Genomic DNA, 25847 nt, shown 5'->3' on the forward strand with positions numbered 1-25847 from the left:
TCTTTTTATTTTTTTTTTTCAATTGATTTTTGAGAAAAAAGCCAATGTAATTCAATAAGGAAAGAGTAGTCTTTCAATAATGGTGCTACAAGAATATAATATCTATATGGAAAAAAATGCACCTTCAACACTATCACACAGACAAACACACATGCATGTGCACATGCATGTACACATGCAAATTAACTCAAGCTGGATCCCAGACCTAAATAAAAGCTAGAACTATAAAATCTCTAGAATAAAGCATAGAATAAATGTTTTCTTTTGCCATCTTGGGGTAGGTAAAGATTTCTTAGATAAGACACAGTAAACATAAACCACAAAAGAAAAATATAATAAATTTTACTTCATAAATTAAAACCCACAATACACCTACCAGAGTGGATAAAATTTAAAAGATTGAAAATACCATATGTTGAGAAGGATGTGGACAAACTGACGCTCTCATCCATTACTTGCAGAAATGTAAAATGGTTCAAATGCTTTGGAAAACTGCTCAACAGTTTCTTGGATTTTGGTTTGGTACTGATGATTGATTCCAGGTGTGCTTTACCACTAGGCTACATGGTATTTTGAGACATAGTCTCACTAAGTTGCTGAGGATCTCACTAAGTTGTCCAGGCAGGCATCAAATTTACTACGATCATCCTGCATCAGTCTCCTGAGTTACTGGGATTACAGGAGTGCACCACCATACCTGGCTTCAACAGTTTCTTACAGACCTTAAAATACACTAACCATATACCCAGCAATTTAACTTCTAGATATCATCTGGTCAAGAAAAATCAAAACATATCCAAAGGCAGAGGAGAACAAAAGTTCAGAACATTAGACAATTAATTGTGAATGGAGGGAAGGGAGGGGGGATAGGAAAAGGAAAGACAAAGGGATGAATCTGACATAATTTCTGTAAATATACTTATGAAAACATCATAGTGAATCCACAAGAATGGAAGACAAAGTAGAATAAGATATATTCCATGCTTGTATAATTATATCAAAATGGATTCTAATGGCATATATAACTTAAAAGAACCAATAAATTTATAAAATAAGTTATGTAGCAAAAAATATCCAAAGACATGTACTTAAACATTCATAGTAGCGTTATTCACGATAGCCTCAAAGAAAAAAATATCCATCCACATATGGATGAATAAATTATGATATATTCTTACAATGGAATACTACTCAGCAATAAAAAGGAACAAACTATCAATATATGCAACATGAGTGACTTTCTAAAATATGTGAGTGAAAGAAGCCAGACCAAAAGAGAAAAAATAAAATACATACTGTATGACTACACTTACATGAAACTCTAGGAAAGATAAATTTAAGTTATTGTGATGGAAAGCATATCAGTCATTGTTTGGGGCTGGGAGTAAAGGTAGGGATTAAGAAGGAGCATGAGAGAACCTTTTGTGATAAAGGAAGCATTCTGTATCTAGAATATGGTAGAGGGTATGTAGGGGTACACTTAAATTTATCAAAAATCACCTACCTGTATATTTTAAATGAGTACATTTTTGTATATAAATTATATTTCAATAGTTATTTTAACAGGAATTTACCAAAGATTTGTAGGTATCTTTTTAGTTTTTAAATTCAATAATCTATGAATTTAATCCTCTACAGAATCTTCTTTGACTATAACAGATATTATCAAATCATACTATCTTAGAACAACATGGTTAGAGGAAACCTCAAAGTCATTTTAGTTAATAAATAAACATTCTTCTGATATTTGGGTCTCCTCTGTAACATTTACACAAAGCAGTCATTTAGTCTATACTTAAATACCTTCAAAGAAAGCAAATTCATCATATCTTAAGAAAATCGCCAGGCAGGGTGACAAATGCCTGTAATCCCAACAGCTTGGGAGGCTGAGACAGGAGGATCACTGGTTCAAAGCCAACCTCAGCAAAAGTGAGGTGCTAAGCAACTCAGTAAGACCCTATTTCTAAATCAAATACAAACTAGGGCTGGGGATGTGGCTCAGTGGTTGAGTGTCCCTGAGTTCAATCCCAGGTACAAAAAAAAAAAAAAAAAAAAAAAAAAACAGAAAGAAAGAAAAAAGAAATTCACCTTAGTTTTTGCATAATTCTAATCACTGGAAAGTTAATTTTTTTATATTTATTTATTTATTTTGCAGTACTGGAGACTGAACCCAGTGGGGGGCTCTACCACTGATCTACAGCCCTGACCCTTTTTATTTATTTATTTATTTTATTTTGGAAAGGGTCTTGGAAGGTTGCTAAGGCTGGTCTCAAACTTGCAGGCCTCCTGCCCCAGCCTCCTAAGTTGCTGGGAATACAGGCATGTGCTACCACAACCAGCTGGAAAGTGTTTCTTTATGATGACCCAAAATCTCACTCCTTGTGGGTCTCACCCATGGAAATAAATCCAAATGTTAGAAGAAAGCTCTCATGCTTCCCCCAGGTCTTCCATTTTCACCCTCTACACTCCTTTAACTATTCTGCAAATAAGAAGTTTTTTAGTGCTCTCATCATCTTTGAGTACATTCTTCTTGGCATATTTGGGTTTTTCAATATGCCTCTTCAAAACTGTTGCCCCTCAGTCCAACGGTCTACTTCAGATATGCTCTAACCAAAGTAGAAAAGAGAGTAATTGCCACTTTACTCCCTCTGTGCATTATAGAGTCCCTCCTCAGAATCTGTGAGATTGGTTCTAAGACCAGCACCACCAACACTAATAACATACTCCCACCCAATAGATACCAAAATCTGTGAATCCTCAAGTCTCTTACTTGCATATAACCTACCCACATCCTTGGTATACTTCAAATAATTCCCAAATTATTAAAAATACCTAATAGAATGTAAATAATTGTTACATAGTATTGTATAGGGAAAAATGACAAACATACAAGTCTGTATGAATTTAGTACAGGATGCAAATTTTTTTAATCTGCTATCAGTTGCATCCACAGATGGGAAGCCTACAGATAGAGAAGAACAACTGTATTTCAATTGGTTCAATCTACTTTGGGAGAACTTTCTTAGTATTATTGGCTTTTGCTGATCCTACAGTAAACATTTAAAAGCCCTGTGCTTCTGTTAAAACCACTTTCATCTATTCTGTTCTTGTATAGTTGGTTTGGGGATACCAGTATAGGATGTTTTATTGTTTCCTGTTTCTCTTCACCTTGATAGAATGGGCTCATTATTTCAGCCTTCGATCTGACTCTGTCTTCAACATATCAGTTACTCTTTTCAACTTCAGGTCATATTCAATCAATATTCATAAAATGCCCTTATCTCCCTATTCCTATTTTAAAACCATGCAGTATTTGACACATTATTGTACACAATATTTTATTACTTTCTAAGTATTTTATACATGTAAATCTTGATTCTGCAGTAATATCTTAAGCTCATCTATAGAACAGAGTATGTCTTCTACTTAGTCTATAGTATCAGACACAGATTAGGCATTCAATAAATACTTGTTGACTTGACTCAAAACCCCAATTAGGGTATTTGTACATTACAGCTGCATCAAATGAGCCAAAATTCACCTTCATCTGATATTTTCCTAAGTGATTTTTGTTTTATATCCATAAGGATGTATTTGTGAGAAATGCTATACATATCTAAGCATTACAAAATAACTTCAAAATCAATGAGGCCAATACAGTACAAACACAAGCCACAGTGCCATCTAGTGAACATCATTAGATCACATTTATTGTTCATTTACTGATTACATTTAAAGCTCTTTTCAGTCCTATGATGGAAGGGCATGATTTTTAGAACTTTACATAGTAAACAGAAACAATATGTAATCAGCACATGAGGCATAGTTGTTTCCCCTTTAGGTCATACAAGCAGTCTAGAAGTCGTCTCAATTCTTGTGGGTGTTGTAAGCATTATAGACATTCTGTAGTCTGAAATTTTGCTTTAGTTTTACCAATTTATAGTAGTACTAATGACACCTATGTACCTAAACTGCAGCTGTAATCTTGAGGATGGGATTTCTGTACTTAAAGAGTATACAATTGTGCATTACCCTAACTTTACACAATCACCAAAACAATTCATTTATCAACCAACATTAATGTTTTAAGATCTCACTATATGAAAGTGTGATGAATTGCTTCTCCGCTTAAAACCCAAGTTCATTTATTTTAAATCATGCTTAAGTCCATTCAAGTCTATAACTTGTGCCAACCACAGACTTTAACATCCTCTAATATAAGAAAATTAGAATATTGGACTTAAGGTTCTATAAACTCCCCAAAGGTAGAGTTGATGTGTATGAAACTATATTGTTGTTTGGTTTTGGTGCTGGGGATTGAACCCAGGGCCTCACACATGCTAAACATGCACTCTATCACTAAGCTCCACCTGAAGCCCTACACTATATTGTTTTATTTTGTCTCATATAAAGAATTGAAGATATTTACATGAATAATGGTGATTTTAAAAATTATACTTAAATAACTTAGAATACAAACCAAAGAAATTACCTATATTTAGCATTGTTATCTCAACAATGTTGCCAAATGTGTGAGCCAATGAGTATGTAACATGATCTACTAAAGGTTCAGAGGAATTTGTTCTCCAACTTCTTTGACCACCTAAACTCCGACTTGTGATTCAATATTTCATTTTAGAGCAAGATAAAAATGAAATATTGAATCCCCTCCCAAAGAGAAAGGAGCTAAGTTAAAGTAATAGTAGGGTGTTTTTAATAATATAATCTCATTCAGTTCTAATCGTCAAAGGGCACTCCAGATCTTGATCCCTGTTCATTTCCAATTATGCATGGTAGGAAGGACAGAAATAGCATGAGCAAATATAATTCCTATATCAGAGGAAATTGATTGCCAGTATTTATTGTGTCTCTAGTGCTATATTTTTAGAGCATTGTGTACCTACTAAGCATTTGGCACTATGTTGGGTACCAGGACAAACAAAGGTAAGATTGTCCTCATGAAGGTGGCAATCAATAGGGGCTAAGATAAGTATGCAAATAACTAGAATATAAGGTAGCACTTTAAGTACCCATGAATAAACAGAAGTGTTACAAAGTTTTGGAGGAAAGGCGAGACAAGGAAATTTCCTTGAGAAGCTAAGATTGACGTTAGGAGCTAGGCTTTGAAAAAGGAAATTTCAAAAGAATGCAGGAAAGAGGTAATTTGCAATGCAGTATGAAAAAAGGTACCAAAGTAGAAAAGCATAGATCATGATCAGAAGCTATAGGTACTCCATTTAAGGGCAAAGTATACAGTAATTGGGGCTGGGGCTGTAGGTCAGTGGCAGAGCATTTGCCTAGCATGTGTGAGGCACTGGGTTCGAGCTGCATAAAAATAAACAAAATAAAAATAAAGGCATGCTGTCCATCTACAACTAAGAAAAAAATTTAAGTACACATTAATTCCCATTTATGTTCAGTTTCACTTTCCATTGTTTTATTTACCCACAATCAACCACATTCCAGAAATATGAAATAGATATCTCCAGAAATAAACAATTCAAAATTTTTGAACTATTCACCATTCTGGGTAATATGATGAAATCTAGGGTTCTCCCACTCTATTCTGCCCCAGACATAAATCATTCCTTCATCTATTGTATTCTCATTGAATACACTACCCACCCCCTTAGTCACTTAGAAACAATCTAACTTCTCAGATTGGCTGTCACAATATCACAGTGCTATGTTTAAGTAACCCTTATTTTACCTAGTTATTGCCCCAAAGTGCAAGAATAGTGATGCTACCAATCTGTATATATCAAAAAGAAGCTGTAATGAGAAAAAGTGGAAGTTCTCAATTTATTATGGGAATGTATATAAAAGAAAAAAACCATAGCATATATAGGGTTCAGTACTATCCACAGTTTCAGGCTGGGAGTCTTGGAGTATATCCCCATGGATTAGGGTTGACCAGTATATAAATAAAGGAAGTAAAATAGTATTAATTTAATTGTAGATTATGAAGGGTTTTAAGTGCTAGGGAATTTTGTTCATATTTACAGAGAGCCAATGAAGATTATTAAGCAAGAGATAATAATCATTTATAAGATTATTCCAATAGTATCAGGTGCAATGAGAGTTGAGATTAGCAAGACAAGTTGAAGATGGAAGAAGAGACAGCTGAGAAAATATTTGCAGAGGTAGAATTGACTAGATTTGACTGAATACAGTTTTGGAGAGCTGGACATAATCAAAAGCAATACAAAAGTATATCTGAGCTATGAGAGAGGCCAGGGCTATGAGAGAGATACATTTTTGAGAATGGTGAGTTGAAGCTAAGAAAACAGTAGATAGATTACTGAGGAGGCAAGTGTACAGAATAAATAAAAGAAGGGAATAAATAGTGAATAAATACATTTAACAGAGGTTTATTGAAAACCTACCATATACAAAGCTGATCACGAGTACTATGAATAAAATAGTAAAAAAACATAGTATCTGACCATATCCAACATTTATTTGGTGAACGACAAGGTCTAGCCAGTAACAAAAGTGGAAAAGAAATAATCAGAGCAATAAGATTAATAGCAGTCATAGAAGTCAAAAAGAATGTTTCCAGAAGGAAGAAGTGGTTGATGGTGTTATATATATTTTGTTCTACAGAGAAATGAGAGGACAAGGAAGACTAAGAAAAGATCATTGGACTTGATCATTAAAAGGTCACCAGTAGCAGGGGAGTGGGAAGATGGTGGAATGAGACTGACATCATTATCCTAAGTACTTGTATGATTGCACAAATGGTATGACTCTACATCACGTACAACCAGAGAAGTGAACTGTTGTGCTAAATTTCTGTACAATGAATTGAAATGCATTCTTCTGTCATGTATAACTAATTAGAACAAATAAAAAATAAATAAGTAAAAGTCACCAGTGATTTTTATAACAGCAATTTATAGAATTATAGATGTAAAAATTATCAAAAGTGGAATAGGTAGTGGGACCAAAAACTTTAGAGTCACCCTAATCTCTTCTTTTTTTCCTTTTCTGTATCTGGAATGTCAAAGAATCCTGTCAGCACTTTTGTAATTTCTCCAGAGCTTGACCATTTCTCACTACCCACACTGTCCCACCCTGACACACATTGCCATTATCTCTTGCCTGGATTATTTCAATGGCCTTCTAACTGGTCTCCCTGCTTCCACCCATTCACCCTATTTTATTTTAACACAGAGGCCAGAGTGATCCTATTAAAATATAAGCAAAGCAGGGCACTCCTTTGAAAAAAAAAAAAAAGCCCTTCAATGGCTCCCCATTTCAGAAGTGTTAATACTTTATATCTTTAGTATAAACAATAAGGCCTTATTACCTGATCTGTTTCTCCACTATTTTCCTGATCACATCTTCTACTTTCCCTAGTGATATCCCAGTACCTTTGTCCTTGCTATTTCTGCTCACTGGAATGCTCCTCACCCCTAGATATCCACATAAGCCACATCCCTCATTTCTTCAGATTTCTATGAAAAAATACCACCTTCTCTTTGAGGTCTTCCCTGACATCCTATCTAAAATTTCAAACATTTACACTCCCTTAAAACATTCAATATAGATATTTCCTGCTTAGTTTTCCTCTTAGAATTCATCAATATTGTGTTAGTCAGTTTTTCACTGCTGGGACCAAAATACCTGACAAGAACAAGTTAGAGGAAAAAAGTTGATTTTGGGTTTCTGGTTTCAGAGGACTCAACCCAACACCATTGCTCTGGGCCTGAGGCAAGGCAGAACATTATGGTGGAAGGGTGTGGTGGAGGGAAGCTGCTCACTCATGGTAGCCAGGAAGTAGAGAGAGAGAGTGAAGAGTCAGGGACAAGACCTAAAAAATTCCCAAGGGCACATCCTGCCTCCAAACTACTTCTTCAGCCATGCCCCATCTGCCTCATCAATTTGATTAATCTAGTAATTAGGTTACAGTTCTTATAATCTAATCATTTCACCTATAAACATTCCTACATTGCCACATGAGCCTTCAGGAGGACTTCTCATATCTAAACCATAATAACTATTTAATACATTAGGGATCAACAAACTAATGGCCTTTGAGTAAAATCTGGGCCACCCATAATTTTGTACAGTCCATAAACTGAGAATGTTTTTACATTTTTAGATGGTTGAAATGAAAATAATTAAATTTTTATGATATAAGAAAGTCACATGAAATTCAAAGTTCAGTATATATATATATATATATATATATATATATATATAAAGTTTTATTGGAACACACTGTACCTATCTATATGCTTATGTATAATCTATGGCTGCTTTCAGGGCACCACAGCAGAAATGAGTCTGCAACAGAGAGTTTGTGGCCTACAAAAACTAAAATATTTACTGAGTGATTTTTTACAGAAAATGTACAGACCCCTGTAGTTCAATCTTGTAATATAAATACTTATCTTTTTTATTATTTACTATTAAAGATAGTATCCAAGTGAACCAGTATAAAGTACTATACAAATGTTGTAAGCAATAGAAATACCAGGTTTAACATGCACAAGCCAAGAAAACCAACCATGCTAGATATTGAATTTCTATTGCATTGTCCCTTGAACATGCCAGCAGGAGGAAACTGCAGAGTGCAGATACCATGCAGTGCAACTTATTTATCTTTTTATTGTCTGTCTCTCCCAGTAGAATATAAACTTAATGGGGGCAGAATTTTCTATCTGTTTTGTTCATTACTATATCCACAATGCTAAAACAGTACTAAACGTTGTGTGTTGTGGGGGGTACTGGGGATGAAACCCAGGTTGTTACACAAGGTTGTCAGATGCTGTACCACTGAGTATGTCCCCAAGCCTCCAACCAGTACTTAATATGTAGTAGACAGTCAATAAATACCTTTTGAATGATGAGTACTGAAAAAATACTTTGGCACTGGAAAGTTTTGCAGTGACAGAAAGGATATATATAGAATATATATATATATATATATATATATATATATATATATATATATCCTGAAGTTTGAGGAGGATGACCAAGATTGAAGGAAGGTTTTTTTTTTGTTGTTGTTGTTGTTGTTGTTGTTGTTTTTTATTTATTTTTTTTTACGTTTACATAGGGTAATGATGTTTATTATATTTTCCCCCTCCCCCCCACCCCTCCCATCCCTCCCACCCCTCCCACCCCTCCCACCCCTCTTTTCCCTCTACACAGTCCTTCTTTCCTTCATTCTTACTGCTCTCCTTAGCCTAACTCTAAACCTAACCCTAAATCTAATGCTAGCCCGTCCCACCCCCCATTATATGTCCTCATCCGCTTATCAGCGAGATCATTCGTCCTTTAGTTTTTTGAGATTGGCTTATCTCACTTAGCATGATATTCTCCAATTTCGACCATTTGCCTACAAATGCCATAATTTTATCATTCTTCATTGCGGAGTAATATTCCATTGTATAAATATGCCACAGTTTCTTTATCCATTCATCAACTGAAGGGCATCTAGGTTGGTTCCACAATCTGGCTATGGTGAATTGAGCAGCAATGAACATTGATGTGGCTGTATCTCTGTAGTATGCTGATTTTAAGTCCTTTGGGTATAGGCCAAGGAGTGGGATAGCTGGGTCAAATGGTGTTTCCATTCCAAGCTTTCTGAGGAATCTCCACACTGCTTTCCAGAGTGGTTGCACTAATTTGCAACCCCACCAGCAATGTATGAGTGTTCCTTTTTCACCACATCCTCGCCAACACCTATTGTTGCTTGTATTCTTGATAGTCGCCATTCTAATTGGGGTGAGATGAAATCTTAGGGTAGTTTTGATTTGCATTTCCCTTATTACTAGGGATGTTGAACATTTTTTCATATATCTGGTGATTACTTGTACATCTTCTTCTGTGAAGTGTCTGTTCATTTCCTTAGCCCATTTGTTGATTGGATTATTTGTATTCTTCGTGTAGAGTTTTTTTGAGTTCTTTATAGATTCTGGAAATTAGCGCTCTATCTGAGGTATGGTTGGCAAAGATATTCTCCCACTCTGTAGGCTCTCTCTTCACATTTTTGATAGTTTCCTTTGCTGAGAGAAAGCTTTTTAGTTTGAATCTATCCCAGTTGTTTATTCTTGCTTTTATTTCTTGTGCTATGGGAGTCCTGTTAAGGAAATCTGATCCTGAGCCAACAAGTTGAAGATTTGGACCTACTTTTTCTTCTATAAGATGCAGGGTCTCTGGTCTGATTCCGAGGTCCTTGATCCATTTTGAGTTGAGTTTTGTGTAGGGTGAGAGATAGGGGTTTAGTTTCATTCTATTGCATATAGTTTTCCAGTTTTCCCAGCACCATTTGTTGAAGAGGCTATCTTTTCTCCATTGCATATTGTTGGAACCTTTGTCTAGTATGAGAAAATTGTATTTATTTGGGTTTGTGTCCATGTCCTCTATTCTGTACCATTGATCTACCTGTCTATTTTGGTACCAATACCATGCCGTTTTTGTTACTATTGCTTTGTAGTAGAGTTGAAGATCTGGTATTGCAATACCCCCTGCTTCGCTCTTGCTACTGAGGATTGCTTTAGCTATTCTAGGTTTTTTATTCTTCCAGATGAATTTCATAATTGCTTGCTCTATTTCTGCGAGGTACATCATTGGGATTTTAATTGGAATTGCATTGAATCTGTATAGAACTTTAGGTAGTATAGCCATTTTGACGATATTAATTCTGCCTATCCAGGAACATGGGAGATCTTTCCATCTTCTAAGGTTTTCTTGAATTTCTTTCTTTAGTGTTCTGTAGTTCTCATTGTAGAGGTCTTTCACCTCTTTTGTGAGATTGATTCCCAAGTATTTTATTTTTTTCGATGCTATTGTGAATGGGGTAGTTTTCCTAATTTCTCTTTCTGAAGATTCATCACTTATGTATAAAAATGCATTGGATTTATGAGCATTGATCTTGTAACCTGCTACTTTACTGAATTCACTTATGAGTTCTAAAAGTTTTCTGGTGGAATTTCCAGGTTCCTCTAAATATATAATCATGTCATCAGCGAACAGGGATAGTTTGAGTTCTTCTTTTCCTATTCGTATCCCTTTAATTTCTTTGGTTTGTCTGATTGCTCTGGCTAGAGTCTCAAGGACGATGTTGAATAGAAGCGGTGAAAGAGGGCATCCCTGCCTTGTTCCAGTTTTTAGGGGGAACGCTTTCAGTTTTTCACCATTTAGAATGATATTAGCCATGGGCTTAGCGTAGATGGCCTTTATAATGTTTAGGAATGTTCCCATTACCCCAATTTTTTCTAGTGTTTTGAGCATGAAGGGATGCTGTATTTTATCAAATGCTTTTTCTGCATCTATTGAAATAATCATGTGATTCTTAACTTTAAGTCTGTTGATATGGTGAATGACATTTATTGATTTCCGAATGTTGAACCAACCTTGCATCCCTGGGATAAAACCCACTTGATCGTGGTGCACTATCTTTTTAATATATATTTGTATGCGATTTGCTAAAATTTTGTTGAGAATTTTTGCATCGATGTTCATTAAGGATATTGGTCTGAAATTTTCTTTCCTTGATGAGTCTCTGTCTGGTTTAGGTATCAGGGTGATATTGGCTTCATAGAACGAGTTTGGTAGGGTTCCCTCCTCTTCTATTTCATGGAATAGTTTGAGGAGTATTGGAATGAGCTCTTCTTTAAAGGTTTTGTAGAACTCGGCTGAGAACCCATCTGGTCCTGGACTTTTCTTTGTTGGTAGGCTTTTGATGACCTCTTCTATTTCATTGCTTGAAATTGGTTTATTTAAGTTGTGTATGTCCTCCTCGTTCAGTTTAGGTAGTTCATATGTCTCTAGAAATTTGTTGATGTCTTCAAGGTTTTCTGTTTTGTTGGAGTATAGATTTTCAAAATAGCTTCTAATTATGTTTTGTATTTCACTCGTGTCTGTTGTGATGTTTCCTTGTTCATTCCGAATTTTAGTAATTTGAGTTTTCTCCCTCTTTCTCTTTGTTAGTGTGGCTAAGGGTTTATCAATTTTATTTATTTTTTCAAAGAACCAACTATTTATTTTATTAATTTTTCCGATTGTTTCTTTTGTTTCGATTTCGTTGATTTCGGCTCTGATTTTAACTATTTCCTGTCTTCTACTACTTTTGGTATTGGTCTGCTCTTCTTTTTCTAGTGCTTTGAGCTGTAGTGTTAACTCGTTTATTTGTTGATTTCTACTTCTTTTTTTGAATGCACCCCATGAAATAAATCTTCCTCTAAGTACTGCTTTCATAGTGTCCCAGAGATTTTGATATGATGTGTCTTTGTTCTCGTTTACTTCTAAGAATTTTTTTATTTCCCTCCTGATGTCTTCTGTTATCCATTCATCATATAATAGTGTATTATTTAGTCTCCAGGTATTGGAGAAGTTTCTGTTTTTTATTCTGTCATTTATTTCTAGTTTCAATCCATTATGATCTGATAGAGTACAAGGTAGTATCTCTATCTTCTTGTATTTACTAACAGTAGCTTTGTGGCATAAAATATGGTCTATTTTAGAGAAGGATCCATGTGCTGCTGAGAAGAAAGTGTATTCATTCTTTGTTGGATGGTATATTCTATATATGTCCGTTAAGTCTAAATTGCTGATTGTGTTGTTGAGATCTATAGTTTCTTTATTCAATTTTTGTTTGGACGATCTATCCAGTGGTGAGAGAGGTGTGTTAAAATCACCTAGTATTATTGTGTTGTGGTCTATTTGATTTCTGGAATTGAGAAGGATTTGTTTGACGTACGTGGATGAGCCAATGTTCGGGGCATAGATATTTATGATTGTTATGTCTTGCTGATTTATGCTTCCCTTAAGCAGCATGTAATGTCCTTCTTTATCCCTTCTGACTAGTTTTGGTTTGAAGTTCACATTATCTGAGATGAGGATGGATACTCCAGCTTTTTTGCTGTGTCCGTGTGCATGGTATGTTTGTCCCCATCCTTTCACCTTTAGTCTATGGGTGTCTCTTTCTATGAGATGAGTCTCTTGCAAGCAGCATATTGTTGGATTTTTCTTTTTAATCCAATCTGCCAGTCTGTGTCTTTTGATTGATGAATTCAGGCCATTAACATTCAGGGTTATTATTGTGATATGATTTGTATTCCCAGTCAATTGACTCATATTTGTTTTTGACATGATTTGGTTTCTCCTTTATTTGGCTATTCCTTTAGGCTAGCGCCTCCTGTTGCTGATTTGCATCGTTGTTTTTCATCTCTTCCTCATGGAATATTTTGCTGAGAATGTTCTGTAATGCTGGCTTTCTTTTTGTAAATTCCTTTAGCTTTTGTTTATCATGGAAGGATCTTATTTCATCGTCAAATTTGAAGGTAAGTTTTGCTGGGTATAAGATTCTTGGTTGGCATCCATTTTCTTTCAGGGCTTGGTATATGTTGTTCCAGGCCCTTCTAGCTTTTAGGGTCTGGATTGAAAAATCTGCTGATATTCTTATTGGTTTCCCTCTGAATGTAATTTGATTCTTTTCTCTCGCGGCCTTTAAAATTCTGTCTTTATTTTGTATGTTAGGTATTTTCATAATAATGTGCCTTGGTGTGGGTCTGTTGTAATTTTGTATGTTTGGAGTTCTATAAGCCTCTTGTACTTGGTTTTCCATTTCGTTCTTCAGATTTGGGAAATTTTCTGTTATTATTTCATTGAATAGATTGTTCATTCCTTTGGTTTGTTTCTCTAAGCCTTCCTCAATCCCAATAATTCTCAAATTTGGCCTTTTCATGATATCCCATAGTTCTTGGAGATTCTGTTCATGATTTCTTACCATCTTCTCTGTTTGTTCAACTTTGTTTTCAAGGTTAAATATTTTGTCTTCAATGTCTGAGGTTCTGTCTTCCAGGTGTTCTATCCTATTGGTTATGCTTTCTATGGAGTTTTTAACTTGGTTTATTGTTTCCTTCATTTCAAGGATTTCAGTTTGGTTTTTTTTCAGTATCTCTAACTCTTTATTGAAATGATCTCTTGCTTCCCGTATTTGGTCTTTTAACTGTTGATTGGTGCGATCATTTAATGCCTGCATTTGCTCTTTCATCTCCTCCTTCAATGCCTGCATTTGCTCTTTCATCTCCTCATTAGCTTCCCTGATCGTTTTAATTACGTACATTCTGAACTCCCTTTCTGACATTTCTTCTGCTGTGCTGTCATTGGGTTTTATTGATGTAGTATCTAGGTTTGTTTGGGACATTTTCTTCCCTTGTTTTCTCAAAATGGTCAGTTGTCAGTGGGACCCTGAGATATTGCAGTTTTCCACTATTGGCTTATAGTGTCCCAGTAGATTTCCAGTGTATCACCTCCCAGCCTTCAGTAGCCTGATGTCTTGGAGGAATCTGATAAAGCAGCTCATTCGAAGAATACTGCCCCTAGCCCCCTACTGGTTCCACGTTTTGGAACTGGCTCTGTGCGGAAATGCTCTCACTGTGGGCCTGCACCGTGCAGCTGGCCGTGTGGGAAGAGCCCACTGCCGGAGTGTGGGAAGGAAGGTTTTTTAATAAGGAGGATCCCAAAATAATTGTAGCAACAAGGGAAAGGAATAATAGAGAAAGATTAAAAAGATAGGATTGAGATGTGTAGAATAAGTTTACCAGAGAAAAGTACTTCTTTCTCTGAGACAAGAAAGAAGAAAGGATGTGTGAAGGGGTGACAAACTGGTAAACTTCATGTCATTGACTATAAGCTCAGTCAATCACACATTAAGATCTTTTGCTAAAACAAAGGAGAAGACATGGGAGCTCAAGGACAGAAAAATGTTTTGGAATCATCACTGTGGGGAAGATGACAGAAAGTGAGCAAGAAGCTAGGTATGGTGTTGCACAATTCTAATACCAACAACTCAGGAGGCTGAGACAAGAGAATAGAAGTTTGAAGCTAGTCTCAGCGGGAACATGTCTCAAAATTAAAAAAAAATAATAAAGGGGGGCTAGGGATGTAGCTTAGCGGTAGAGTACCCCTGGGTTCAATCCCCAGTACTGTAAAATATAAAAATAAAATATAAAAAATGAAGAAAAAGAAACAAAAAAAGGAAATCCAATAAAAATTGGTATTATTGACTGCCTAGCTTTTAAAAAAACATGTAATTTTAGCAGATCCAAGAAGTATGACTTCATAATATTTCTCAGCAATGCTCAAGGAGGGTTGGGGCTGTAGCTCAGTGGTAGAGCACTTCCCTAGCCCATGTGAGGCACTAGGGTTCAATCCTCAGCACCACATAAAAATAAATAAAATAAATGTATGTGTCCATCTACAACTAAAAATGTATTTAAAAAAACAACAATGTTCAAGCAGCTCAAAGGAAGGAGCATAAAAAGCAGACAATGAAAATTAACAAAGGTTAAACATTGGCATGGTACAAACAGAAAAGCATTACAGACTGTGTATTTTTCACCTTTCTAACTGCACCAGTACATGAGAGAATATCCCCCACATGTGAAGAGTATCCAAGCAATGTTTCCTAAATTCAAGACAGGAAGATGCAATTGAGAAATACACTAACAGTAACCAATAAGGTTCCCTTGGACGTACTCAAAATAACCTTTGGTTTCAACACCAATTGGGCCTTAAATGATGCATTTATATACAGAATACATGCTATTAAGTTATACCTGGTTTCCTGCTTTCCTATTCTCCTACTCACTACTAACAACATTTGAAATCCCAATTATAGGTTCAGTCCTACACTGAGCTCCAGTTCCAAATTTGACATTTGCTAGAAGAGATTTAAGAAGTACTCTTCAGCACTGGATATGAGAATCAGTGGCAGCATTATTTAACTCACAGGCACAAAGTCCTGGGCTCAATCCCCATAGCACAAAAAATAAATTAAAATGTACTGCTTCAAGTCTGGGAACATTGTTACCTAGTCAACCTGTATTCCTCTTCTGGTAATTTTATCCCAGTATGACTTTCTTTTTTTTTTTTGGGTGCTGGGGATCGAACCCAGGACCTTGTGCTTGCAAGGCAAACACTCTACCGACTGAGCTATCTCCCCAGCCCCTTATCCCAGTATGACTTTCTATGCAGGTATTCTGCTCCTCCAAACAGACTCATGTGCCACTCTTATAGGAATGGAGCCCTACTTTGTTCCTTCTAGTCCATCTACACACAATGCCACATCTCAAAGATCTGAGTACGCCTCTGAGTCCAAATCTCAGTTCTAGTCTGTTCCCTGCTTATGTGATGCCAACTATGTATGTGCCTGGCTTATGAACTATCTCCAACACTTAATTTTCTTTCATGTATCATGCTCTGCTTATCTGTCCATTATGATATCCTTCTTAGCCAAGTAGATTATCTATATAATCTCAGAGCCTAGCCAAGGGTCTAGTATTGTACTCTTTTTCCTATCTTGACTAGCTGATTTGATATCCTCCTGAAGGATAACCTACAGATTAATCCACTCCCTAATTGTCATTTCTACGTTCAGGTCCAGGTTTTTCCCAATCTCTCTGGCCCAATGTGTCATCAATTATGAAAATTATAAAATCTGAGTATCATCTTCTTTTCAGGTCTTAGAGCAAATAGTAGGCAACTATTTTTCTGACATGGTTAACTGCTAGACTATGAAGAAATATGATAAATTAAGTAACATTTCAACTTCTTTTGAAGCTATGAATTTATAACATATAAACTAAATAGTAAATATTCTTTTGAAAGAAAATCTAAAGTATTTAGTCAAACAACCCTTCAATGATAAACAGACCTTCAAAGAAAAACGTCTGAAATTACTACCCTTATTCCTATATTTCTCCTTAAATCTGTCAATAAAACTTGACCGGCAAAAAAAAAAAAAAATACTTCATTAAATCCACACTTGTCCTTCTAGCTTTTTGTTCCTGCAAGAGCCAATACCCCTATTATGTACATACTATATGATAACCCAAAGGGAGAAATGTCCCAATCACTACTGGAAGCATTGATGGTTTTATCTTTAGAAAGCTTTTATATTTTTTACATTCTATTAAGGACAAAATTCCTAACCCTATAAGGATTCAGTTACTAAATGTTTTCTAGAATGGTTAGAAAGGCAAGAGATAATAACCCAAAAGTGAAAGAATGCCTACTTGTAGTTTCTCTCAATGAATGCTTAAGAAAAAAGAAGATGTTAAAATTTAGTCTGCTTTTGAGTACATTACTGCAGATGATAGTAGCAGATAACTGTTTAGAGGTTCGGATGGCATATTACCTTTCAGAATAGGGTGCTGAAAGTAAACAGTAAGTAATGAAATTTATAGTCTTACAAATTCTCTCTCCCTTTGGGAAGTCCCACTTAATGTTTACAGTGTGCAAATCAAGAAAATGTCAATTTGACCTTGTTTTACATGAAGGAACTCTCTCAAACATCCTAAGAGCTGAGAAGTCATAATACCACATGTCTCTGCCACTGCATATAAGAACATTTGCTGCCTCTGAAAATAGATAAATCAAAGGACCTTATCAAGTTGTTTCAAATGCAGGTAACAGGAAGCCATGTTCCTCTGTAGCTTGGCCAAGTCCAGATCTATCTGATCAAATCCATAAAACTTCAGAGAATAATAGTACCATTGTAGGGCATCAGCATAATTTTTTACCTAAAGTTGAAAAAGAAAAACAAAATCACAGATATATCTGTACATTTGACCCTAATTTTCCCAACTCACCTCTATAAACAAACAAAAAATGGTTTCTTTTTTAGGCAACCAAAACACAACACACTTTCTAAAGAATTTTAAGTGTGTTTTAGTCTTTTTTTCTTTTTCCTATACATTAGAGGTTTCAGAGGTTGTAGGTATAGTTCAATGAGAGAGAACACAATTAGCATGCACAACGTTCAATCTACAGAACTAAAAGAAAAGATTTCACATAACAAATGAAAGGTCTAAGATGGTGAATCACCCCCCTCAAGAAAACTCACAATTTTAAAAGGTATTAAAACAATGAAAAGAATTTTAAGAGAACATTCATAAATCACCATGCTAATCCAGCCATTTTCATTATTTTATATTCCTTTTATATATTTACATTGTTAAAATTATAGCATATATACAATTTCATGCTCTATTCTTTCCATTTAATTTTGTTTTGTACATATTAATCTGTATTGTTATGTCATTTTCATAGTTAATAATTTTAAGGGATATATAACATTTAATCAAATTAATATATCATAACTTTCTTATTTTCATAATGTTGAACATTTAATGAATTTCCAGATTTTTCACTATTATAATAAATGCTGCTGTGCTTTTGTATAAAACTTTTTTCTTTTCAGTTACTTTAAATTTTTCAGTGGTAATAACTATTAAGAAAAATCTAATGGGGCTGGGGCCATAGTTCAGTGCAACAGCATTTGCATACTCAAGGCCTTGGGTTCAGTCCTCAGCACTCCATTTAAGAAATAAAGGTAGGGAAGTAGGACACCATTTCCAACAGTGTAAGAATGGCCCCTTAATTTAAAAAAAAGAAAAATCTAATAGAAATAGCATGGAATTTTTTATACCTTTATTTATTGATTTTTTTTTTTATGTGGTGCTGAGGATCGTGAACCCAGTGCCTCACACGTGCTAGGCAAGTGCTCTACCACTGAGCTACAACCACAGCCCTGGATTTTTTTTTTCATCTTAAAAATCTTAGAACACTTATTAACACCAAGATAAGGTAAATGAGTCCCCTGTACACTATCAAGAAGGTTCATAGTTTTCCATCAAGGACATGAATCATTAGGACCTTCAAGGAATAAAATGTCTTTTTCAATTAGAAACAGCTGTGTTGAAGAGGTGATACACTACCTTTCACTAGACATAAAATTACCTTCTTTTCCAGGGTTGAAAGTGAAAGCTAAAAAAGAAATCATTCATCAAGACTAGAAAATGTGGGGGAAAACAAAGAATCAATAGGAGAAAGGGAATTCTAAAGTAGTTTTTCACATTCTCAGTACAAAAATAAATAAAGGCCCACTAAAAGGGAAAAAGAATACCATTTTATTTTGCAGCAATTAAGTGTAAGTCCAGGTCATCACATGCTCCTATAAGGGATTCTCCTTTCTTGTCTTGGGTGTAATTCCTTGTTTCTCAAACTTTCTTCCCCCTTTTTATATATCAATAGTTCATTTCTTTTTATCATTCAGTAGTAGCATTTAAAATATATGGATATACCACAGTTTGTATATTCACATTATCATGCAACAAATCTCCAAAATTTTTCATCTCACAAAATTGAAACTCTGGGAGCCAGGGATATAATTCAGTGGTAGAATGAATGTGTAGCATTCATGAAGCCCTGGGTTCCACTGCCAGCATAAAAAAAATTTTTTTAATTAAAAAAAATTAAACACACACACAAACAATTCCTTCTTTCCTCCTCCCCCAATCCCCTGGCAACCATCATTGTACTTTGTGTCTCTATGAGTTTTACTACTATAGATACCTCCACAAATGGAATCATACCTTATTTGTCTTTTTGTATCTGACTTATCTCACTTAGCATAATGTCCTTAAGGTTCATCCATGTTGTAGCATGTATCAGAATTCATCAGTTCTTTAAGGCTGGATAATATTCCACTGGATATATTTTCCACATTTTGTTTATCCATTTTTCTGTTGCTAGAACTTGGATTGCTTCTATCTTTTGAATATTGTGAATAGTTCTACTGTCAGTATGGGCATACAAATATCTCAAGATTTTGTTTGGCTAGGCACAGTGATGCACACCTGTAACTCCAGCTACTTGGAAGGTTGAGACAGGAGGACCCCAAGTTTGAGGTCAGTCTGGGCAATTCAGTAAGATCCAGTCTCAAAATTTAAAAAAGTTTGGGAATATAGCTCAGTGATAGAATGCTTACTTAGCATGTGCCAAGCCCTGGGTTTAATCTCCAGTATGGAAAAAAAAGTTGTATTTTAGTTCTTCTTGATATATTTTCCATAGTGACTGCACCATTTTATATTTCCACCAATTGCTTTCATTTTTAAACAATGTTTGTGCCAGGTATAGAATTCTAAGTTGCCAGGTTTATCTTTAATTATTTTAAAGATGTTGCTCAATGGAGTTCTTGCTTGCATTGATGTTCTCCTTAATTTTTCTTCTGTACATAGGGTATAATTTTTCTCAGCTGCTCTTATGATATTTTCTGTCACTGGTTTTAAGCAATTTGATTATTATGTGCCTTGGTGTAGTTTTGTTTTCCTTATGTGTGGAGCTTGTTAAGATTCTTGACTCTGTGGGTTTAGTTTTCAGTCACCATTTCTTCAAATATTTGTTCTCTCCCTCTTCATTTGAAAATTCCAATTACTCATATATTTGGCTACCTGAGGTTACTGAGACTCTTTTAAGGCTTTTCTCTGTTTCATTTGGATCACTTCTTGGCTGTTACTTCAAGTTCACTAATCTACAATGTCTCATCTGATGTCAATACTATCCAATATTAATTTCATCCTAAAAATTAAATTTTAATCTCTAGAAATTTAATTTGGGTAGTTTTATATATTCTATGCCTCTGCTTAACTTTTCAAATGTATGGAATACAACCATAAGAAATATTTTAATGTCCCTCTTTGTTAATGCTAACATTCTATATCAGTTATGGGTCAGTTTCAATTGATTGCTTACTGTTTTCACTGTATATTGTGTTTCCCCACCTCTTTGTGTGCTTGGTAATTTTTTACTGGATGTCAAACATTGTGAACTTTACCTTGTTGGGTATTATACAGTTTGTATTTCTTTAAAAATTTTCAAACTCTGCTGTAGGAAGCAATTAAATTCTTTGGGATCAATTTGATCCTTTAACAACATACTTAAATTATTTTTTAGTTGGGTTGCAGCAGGGCTCAGTGTGGTACTAATTATTCCCTACAACTGAGGCAATAATCTTCTGTTTCTCTATCCAATGCCCCATGAATTAGAGGTTTTCCAGTCTGAGTGGTAAGAACTGTTTCTAGTGGTCTGGGGATGTACATTAAGTGGTACAACTTAATGTAGCATGCACAGGACTCTGGGTTTGACCCCCAGCACCATAAAAACAAATAACAAAAAATGGGTTCTATACCCAGATGTATGTGAGTGCCAGGTACTTTTCCTCTTAATATTTAGATAGTTACTCCCCTGTTGAACAGTACTCTACTAAACACTGGAAGAGGACTTTCTGATGACTGGGATTCTTTTTTTTTTTTTTTTTTGCTATGCACCCTTCTCTGGTTCTCTGTACTATGAACCTTTAGATGACTAGGTCTCCCCAGACTCTCAGTACTATCACCTCAAATTGGGATGCCTGACAGGTGGCAATTCAGTTCCCCTTCCCATGCTATAGCTAGGAAACTAAAGGCAGTAAGCTGTATATGTGTAGTACTCGTCCCATTTCCTATATCCCTAGGATCATTTTTAATTGCCTGATCATCGGTATCATTGATTTTTTTCATTTATTATTACCTTGTATTTTTTGAAAGGGTATTGTTCAAGTAGGGATGTAAACTGGTCCCTATTACTATATATTATTTGGAGGCAGAACCACACCACAATTTTATTTATTTGTGGGGCTGATCAAACCCTGGGGCTTGCTCATGCTAGGCAAGCATTTTGTCACTGAGCTACCTCTTCAGCTCACAACTCTTTAAAAAGTATATACCATTTTATTTATATATACAAATACACACAAAGATCACAAGCCATACATATTATTTTATGAATGATCAGAATTATGAGTGATTGTTCTTTGCTTTAAAATCAGTGTATCTCCATGTACGTATAATATGTCAAAATATGCTCTACTGTCACATATATCTAAAAAGAATGAATTTTTTAAAAAAAGAAAAAAAATCAATGTATCTTTAGTTTCAAATTTCTCTGCAGGAAACATGGATTGTTTTGTACAGTTTTTTTTTCATCTTTTAATTGCATCATGACTTTTTTTAAGGGAACAAAACTACTCTTTCTTGTCCCTCATATTAAGATAAATTACATTCCTATATTTTAATACAGTGATGTCATTTTGGTGTACTATAATTCTCAATAGGAAGGAATCATGTCTTACCATTTTTGAATAAACTTTTGTACAATGCCCACTAGCACCCCACACTGCATATTTAATAAATACATAGTATCTAAAAAGAGAGAGACTATTCAGGTATTTGATGCTCTATGATTCTTACAGTGAACAAAATTTTATTTGTTGCAGTGGAGAAAGAATGAAAATAATGTATTCCCAAACCTCAAAACTTCTGGCAGCTTTTTTCCACAGAATGTTGTGTAACCAATCTACTAATTCTGCTGTCAGTTTACTTCCTGTTTGGTGACCTGAAACACACAAAAACAAAAAACCGCTAAGCTGTGAAAGCAAGAATCTAGATCTATTACATTAAACAAAGAGTGCTAACTATACTCATAGCTTATAATCTTTAAGTAATGACTATAAAAACAATCACATTCAGACAGGTTTTCATCATCAATTTTAGGCCTTCCACCAAAATTGATTATATAATGCAATCAGAGTTTTCTAGAACCATAGTAATTCTCCCATCAGTATGTGATAGATTTCCAGCCTAGTCTCTTTTAAACTTATTTTCCATGTTCCAAATTAGATCATCATTTGGTACTTTAACAAGGTTATTGTGAATGAGCAGACAGCAATGCCAGAAATCATTAATAAGAAGTGTTTATACCATTACGTTCTAAATAAATCAGATCAAGTTCACAAGAAAGGCCAATTATACCTTTAAGCCTTTATAAAATACTTTAAGACCACGCTTACAAATAAACTTTATTAGGTTAGATCGTAACTTGTGTCTGATTATTTCTGGTGTAGACATTTGTAGGGTTCAAATACATTAGCACATCAAGGTAAAGTTTAAACTATAATAGAATTCTATACCACTTCTCTTCTGCCCCTTTGGCACAAACCATCAATTTCCACAAAATTCTTGATTAGAACACTAAGAATCTCTGATCCCCTAGCCAAGTCAACAAATGTAGTTTGTTGCATGACTTAATTAAAAATACTCACAGGAGAGTAAACCGTTACCTAAGTATCCACTTATAACACTATAATACCTTGATACTCTAAGTGTATAATTTGATATTACAATAAAATGTTTTCTAAGTGGAATTTTAGGAAAATGAGTTATTCTGTAAAATCAAGTTTTCTAGTTAGCTGACAGTTTACTTTCTTTAAATATAAAATATTGTCATTTAAAAGGTCTATATATTTTCATGAATGTTCTTAGATTTCCTAAAAATTAAACATATTGGGCTGGGAGTGTGGCTCAGAGGTAGAATGCTTGCCTATCATGTGTGAGGCCTTGGTTTCAATCCTCAGCAAGCACCACATAAAAATAAAATAAAGCTATTGTGTCCACCTACAACTAAAACAAAAATTTTAAAAAATTAAACATACTTCCTATTTTATGAGCAAAATTTAACCTTTTATTGACCATTCAATAAGGTCAACAACACCTAAAATTACTGTAGTTTATGTACCATTAATATATCACAGTAAGTTAGGCGCACACACACACACACACACACACACACACACATATATATACACATATATATGTATATATACATACACACATACATATATATAAACATATGTGTAATATATCACAGTGATGACTTTGAGAGTTATTATATAGTACAGATTACTATATTTTTAAAAATATTTGGGGTTGGGATATAGATTAGTGATAGAGCATTTGCCTAGCACACCTGAGGCCCTGGATTTCATCCCTAGCACTACAAGATTACTGAATCTGTGTTTTAAAAAATTTGTAGAGATGTTTTCCTCTCTTGCCTCTATATTTCCCTGTATACCTTCTCTATATGTAATATGCTACCAATAAAATACCAAGGTTTAGAAAACCAGATAACAAAGGTTATCATAATTGGATCTAAAAATAACTGAATTCTTACTGAAGGTCTACAGAGAGGGTATCATCAGTAAATTATGTTTCATAGACTCTACAGTTCAAAGTATGGTTCATAGAATCTAGTCAAATTATTGCCTTTTAAAAACATTAATCATTTTGTTTTCATAAAAACACAATGCATGCTTATAAAAATTCAAGCAATATGGCAAAGTATAAAGAAGAAATCAACAAAATACCTAAAATGCCACCAGGCAGAATAAACCTGTGTTAACATATGTATAGCGTTGGAAGGGGGAGATAAGGGAGAGAAGGTGAGGTAAGGAAGAAAATTTTTTAAGAAAGGTATCATATCATCTGTGTTCTTTAAGGTATAGAGATTCTATAGAGTGGTGGAGGGTTAGGGGAGTACTGAGCAAATTTAGCTCTATTTCTGTAACTAGAAAAACTATAATCTACTTTATGTGGGATGCAGTTCACATAAAATTATATCATAAAGGGATGCTGCTACTAAACAGAAGTCTAAAAACCAGGAATTTCATTCACAATCCTCATTTTATAGTAGAAAAAAACAAGGTCTAGAGATATTGCCTTGCCCAAAAGCACACATTTAATTTGATAGCAAACTAGAAACATGAAAATAGGCTTGTAATCTCACAATTTTCTACTCCACCTGAGCTTTTTTTTTTTTTCTTTTTTTTCTTCTTTTTTTGGTACTGGGATTGATATCAGGGGCACTCAACCACTGAGCCACATTTCTAGTCCTATTTTATTTAGAGACAGGGCATCACTGAGTTGCTTAGCATCTCACCATTGCTGAGACTGACTTTGAACTTGAGATCCTCTTGCCTCAGTCTCCCAAACTGCTGGGATTATAGGCATGCGCCATGAAACCCAGCTTCCACCTGAGCTTCAAAATCAGAAGTTCACCTATTTTTGAGGTTGTTTTGTTATTTTTGTTTACTTTCTCATTCTAGCTCACCAAATTTGTGAAATTTGGATAGGTGAGGTGTTACTGTTAAGAACATTAGGGAGAAAAAAAGAAATAGGAGAAATCTGTTGACTTAAGGATTTTGCTATTGCTCTGACAACTATCTTAGAAGTATATGCAGATTAACGCCTTTCTAAAACATTTGCAGAAATCCTACTGACCCATAATGATTTCTTCGATCTTCTCCTTGGCAAGCAATTCTTCTTTCCTTTGTAAAAGCATTTCAATGTAGAACAACAGAGCTTTCCCAATATTTTCTGATGACTTAAAATGTTCACAGATAGTCTTCAGGAAATAAAATCCAACAGATTCTCTGTTCAGAAAGACACAGTTTTAAGCAATTTGAATAGAAGTGCTAACATTTATTTCAGCATGAGTAAAATAAGCCAGATAAAAGTATATCTGAGCTTAAGTAAACTGATGTTAAATGTCTAAGTAAACCTATTTTCAATAATAAATCATTTAATTTCAGTTCAATTAAGTCCTAAACATTTTTTTCATGAACATCTACAGTCAATAATTTCTCTTCTAATCTCTAATTTATGCCTTTTCCTGGAAATGGTCTGAAGTATTTTCACCCCCAAAAAGGTAACTATGTGAGGCAATGGATATGTTAATTAGCTTGATTATGATAATCATTTTATAATGTATACATATACCAAATATCACAATGTTTGCCTTGAATATATAAAATATCAATTAAATACTTCAATAAAATTTTTTTGGGGTGCTGGGGATCAAACCCAGGGCCTTGTGCTTACAAGGCAAGCACTAAACCGACTGAATTATCTCCTCAGCCCCTCAATAAAATTTTTAAAAGATCTTGTTTATAAATATTGATAGAAGTTTCTGATTCTACCTATTAAATGAAAAGAGGCTAACAATATTCAATTTGTGCCATAATATGAAGGAATTGTAACTCTTATACATTGCTGGTAGGAATGTGAAATAAAGAGTTATAACTTCTTTGGAAAGAGTTTGGCAATTTCTTGAAAAGTTAAATGTATACTTTACCATCAAAACTAGCTATTTCATTTCTAGATCTTTACCAA

The 25847-nt window shown here is 34.7% G+C and overlaps 1 protein-coding gene and 1 non-coding gene across 2 annotated transcripts in view; both read right to left on the reverse strand.

Annotated features, from left to right (window-relative positions):
* Positions 1-25847, reverse strand: part of Tex11 (testis expressed 11) — a gene marked incomplete at its 5' end in the record, with an annotated part of 294023 nt that overhangs the window by 119112 nt on the left and 149064 nt on the right. Inside the window, 3 exons of the mRNA XM_047535242.1 lie at positions 17406-17543; positions 22151-22236; positions 24957-25108. Of these exons, the coding sequence (XP_047391198.1) occupies positions 17406-17543; positions 22151-22236; positions 24957-25108 (376 nt within the window). The remainder of the gene's footprint in view (positions 1-17405; positions 17544-22150; positions 22237-24956; positions 25109-25847) is intronic.
* LOC124972749 (small nucleolar RNA SNORA8) lies at positions 8462-8600 on the reverse strand. The gene has a single exon (XR_007106529.1). It is a non-coding gene; the product is annotated as a small nucleolar RNA SNORA8 (small nucleolar RNA).

This window comes from Sciurus carolinensis, chromosome X (genome assembly GCF_902686445.1).
Source record: "Sciurus carolinensis chromosome X, mSciCar1.2, whole genome shotgun sequence".
In the NCBI taxonomy this organism is placed as follows: Eukaryota; Metazoa; Chordata; class Mammalia; order Rodentia; family Sciuridae; genus Sciurus; species Sciurus carolinensis.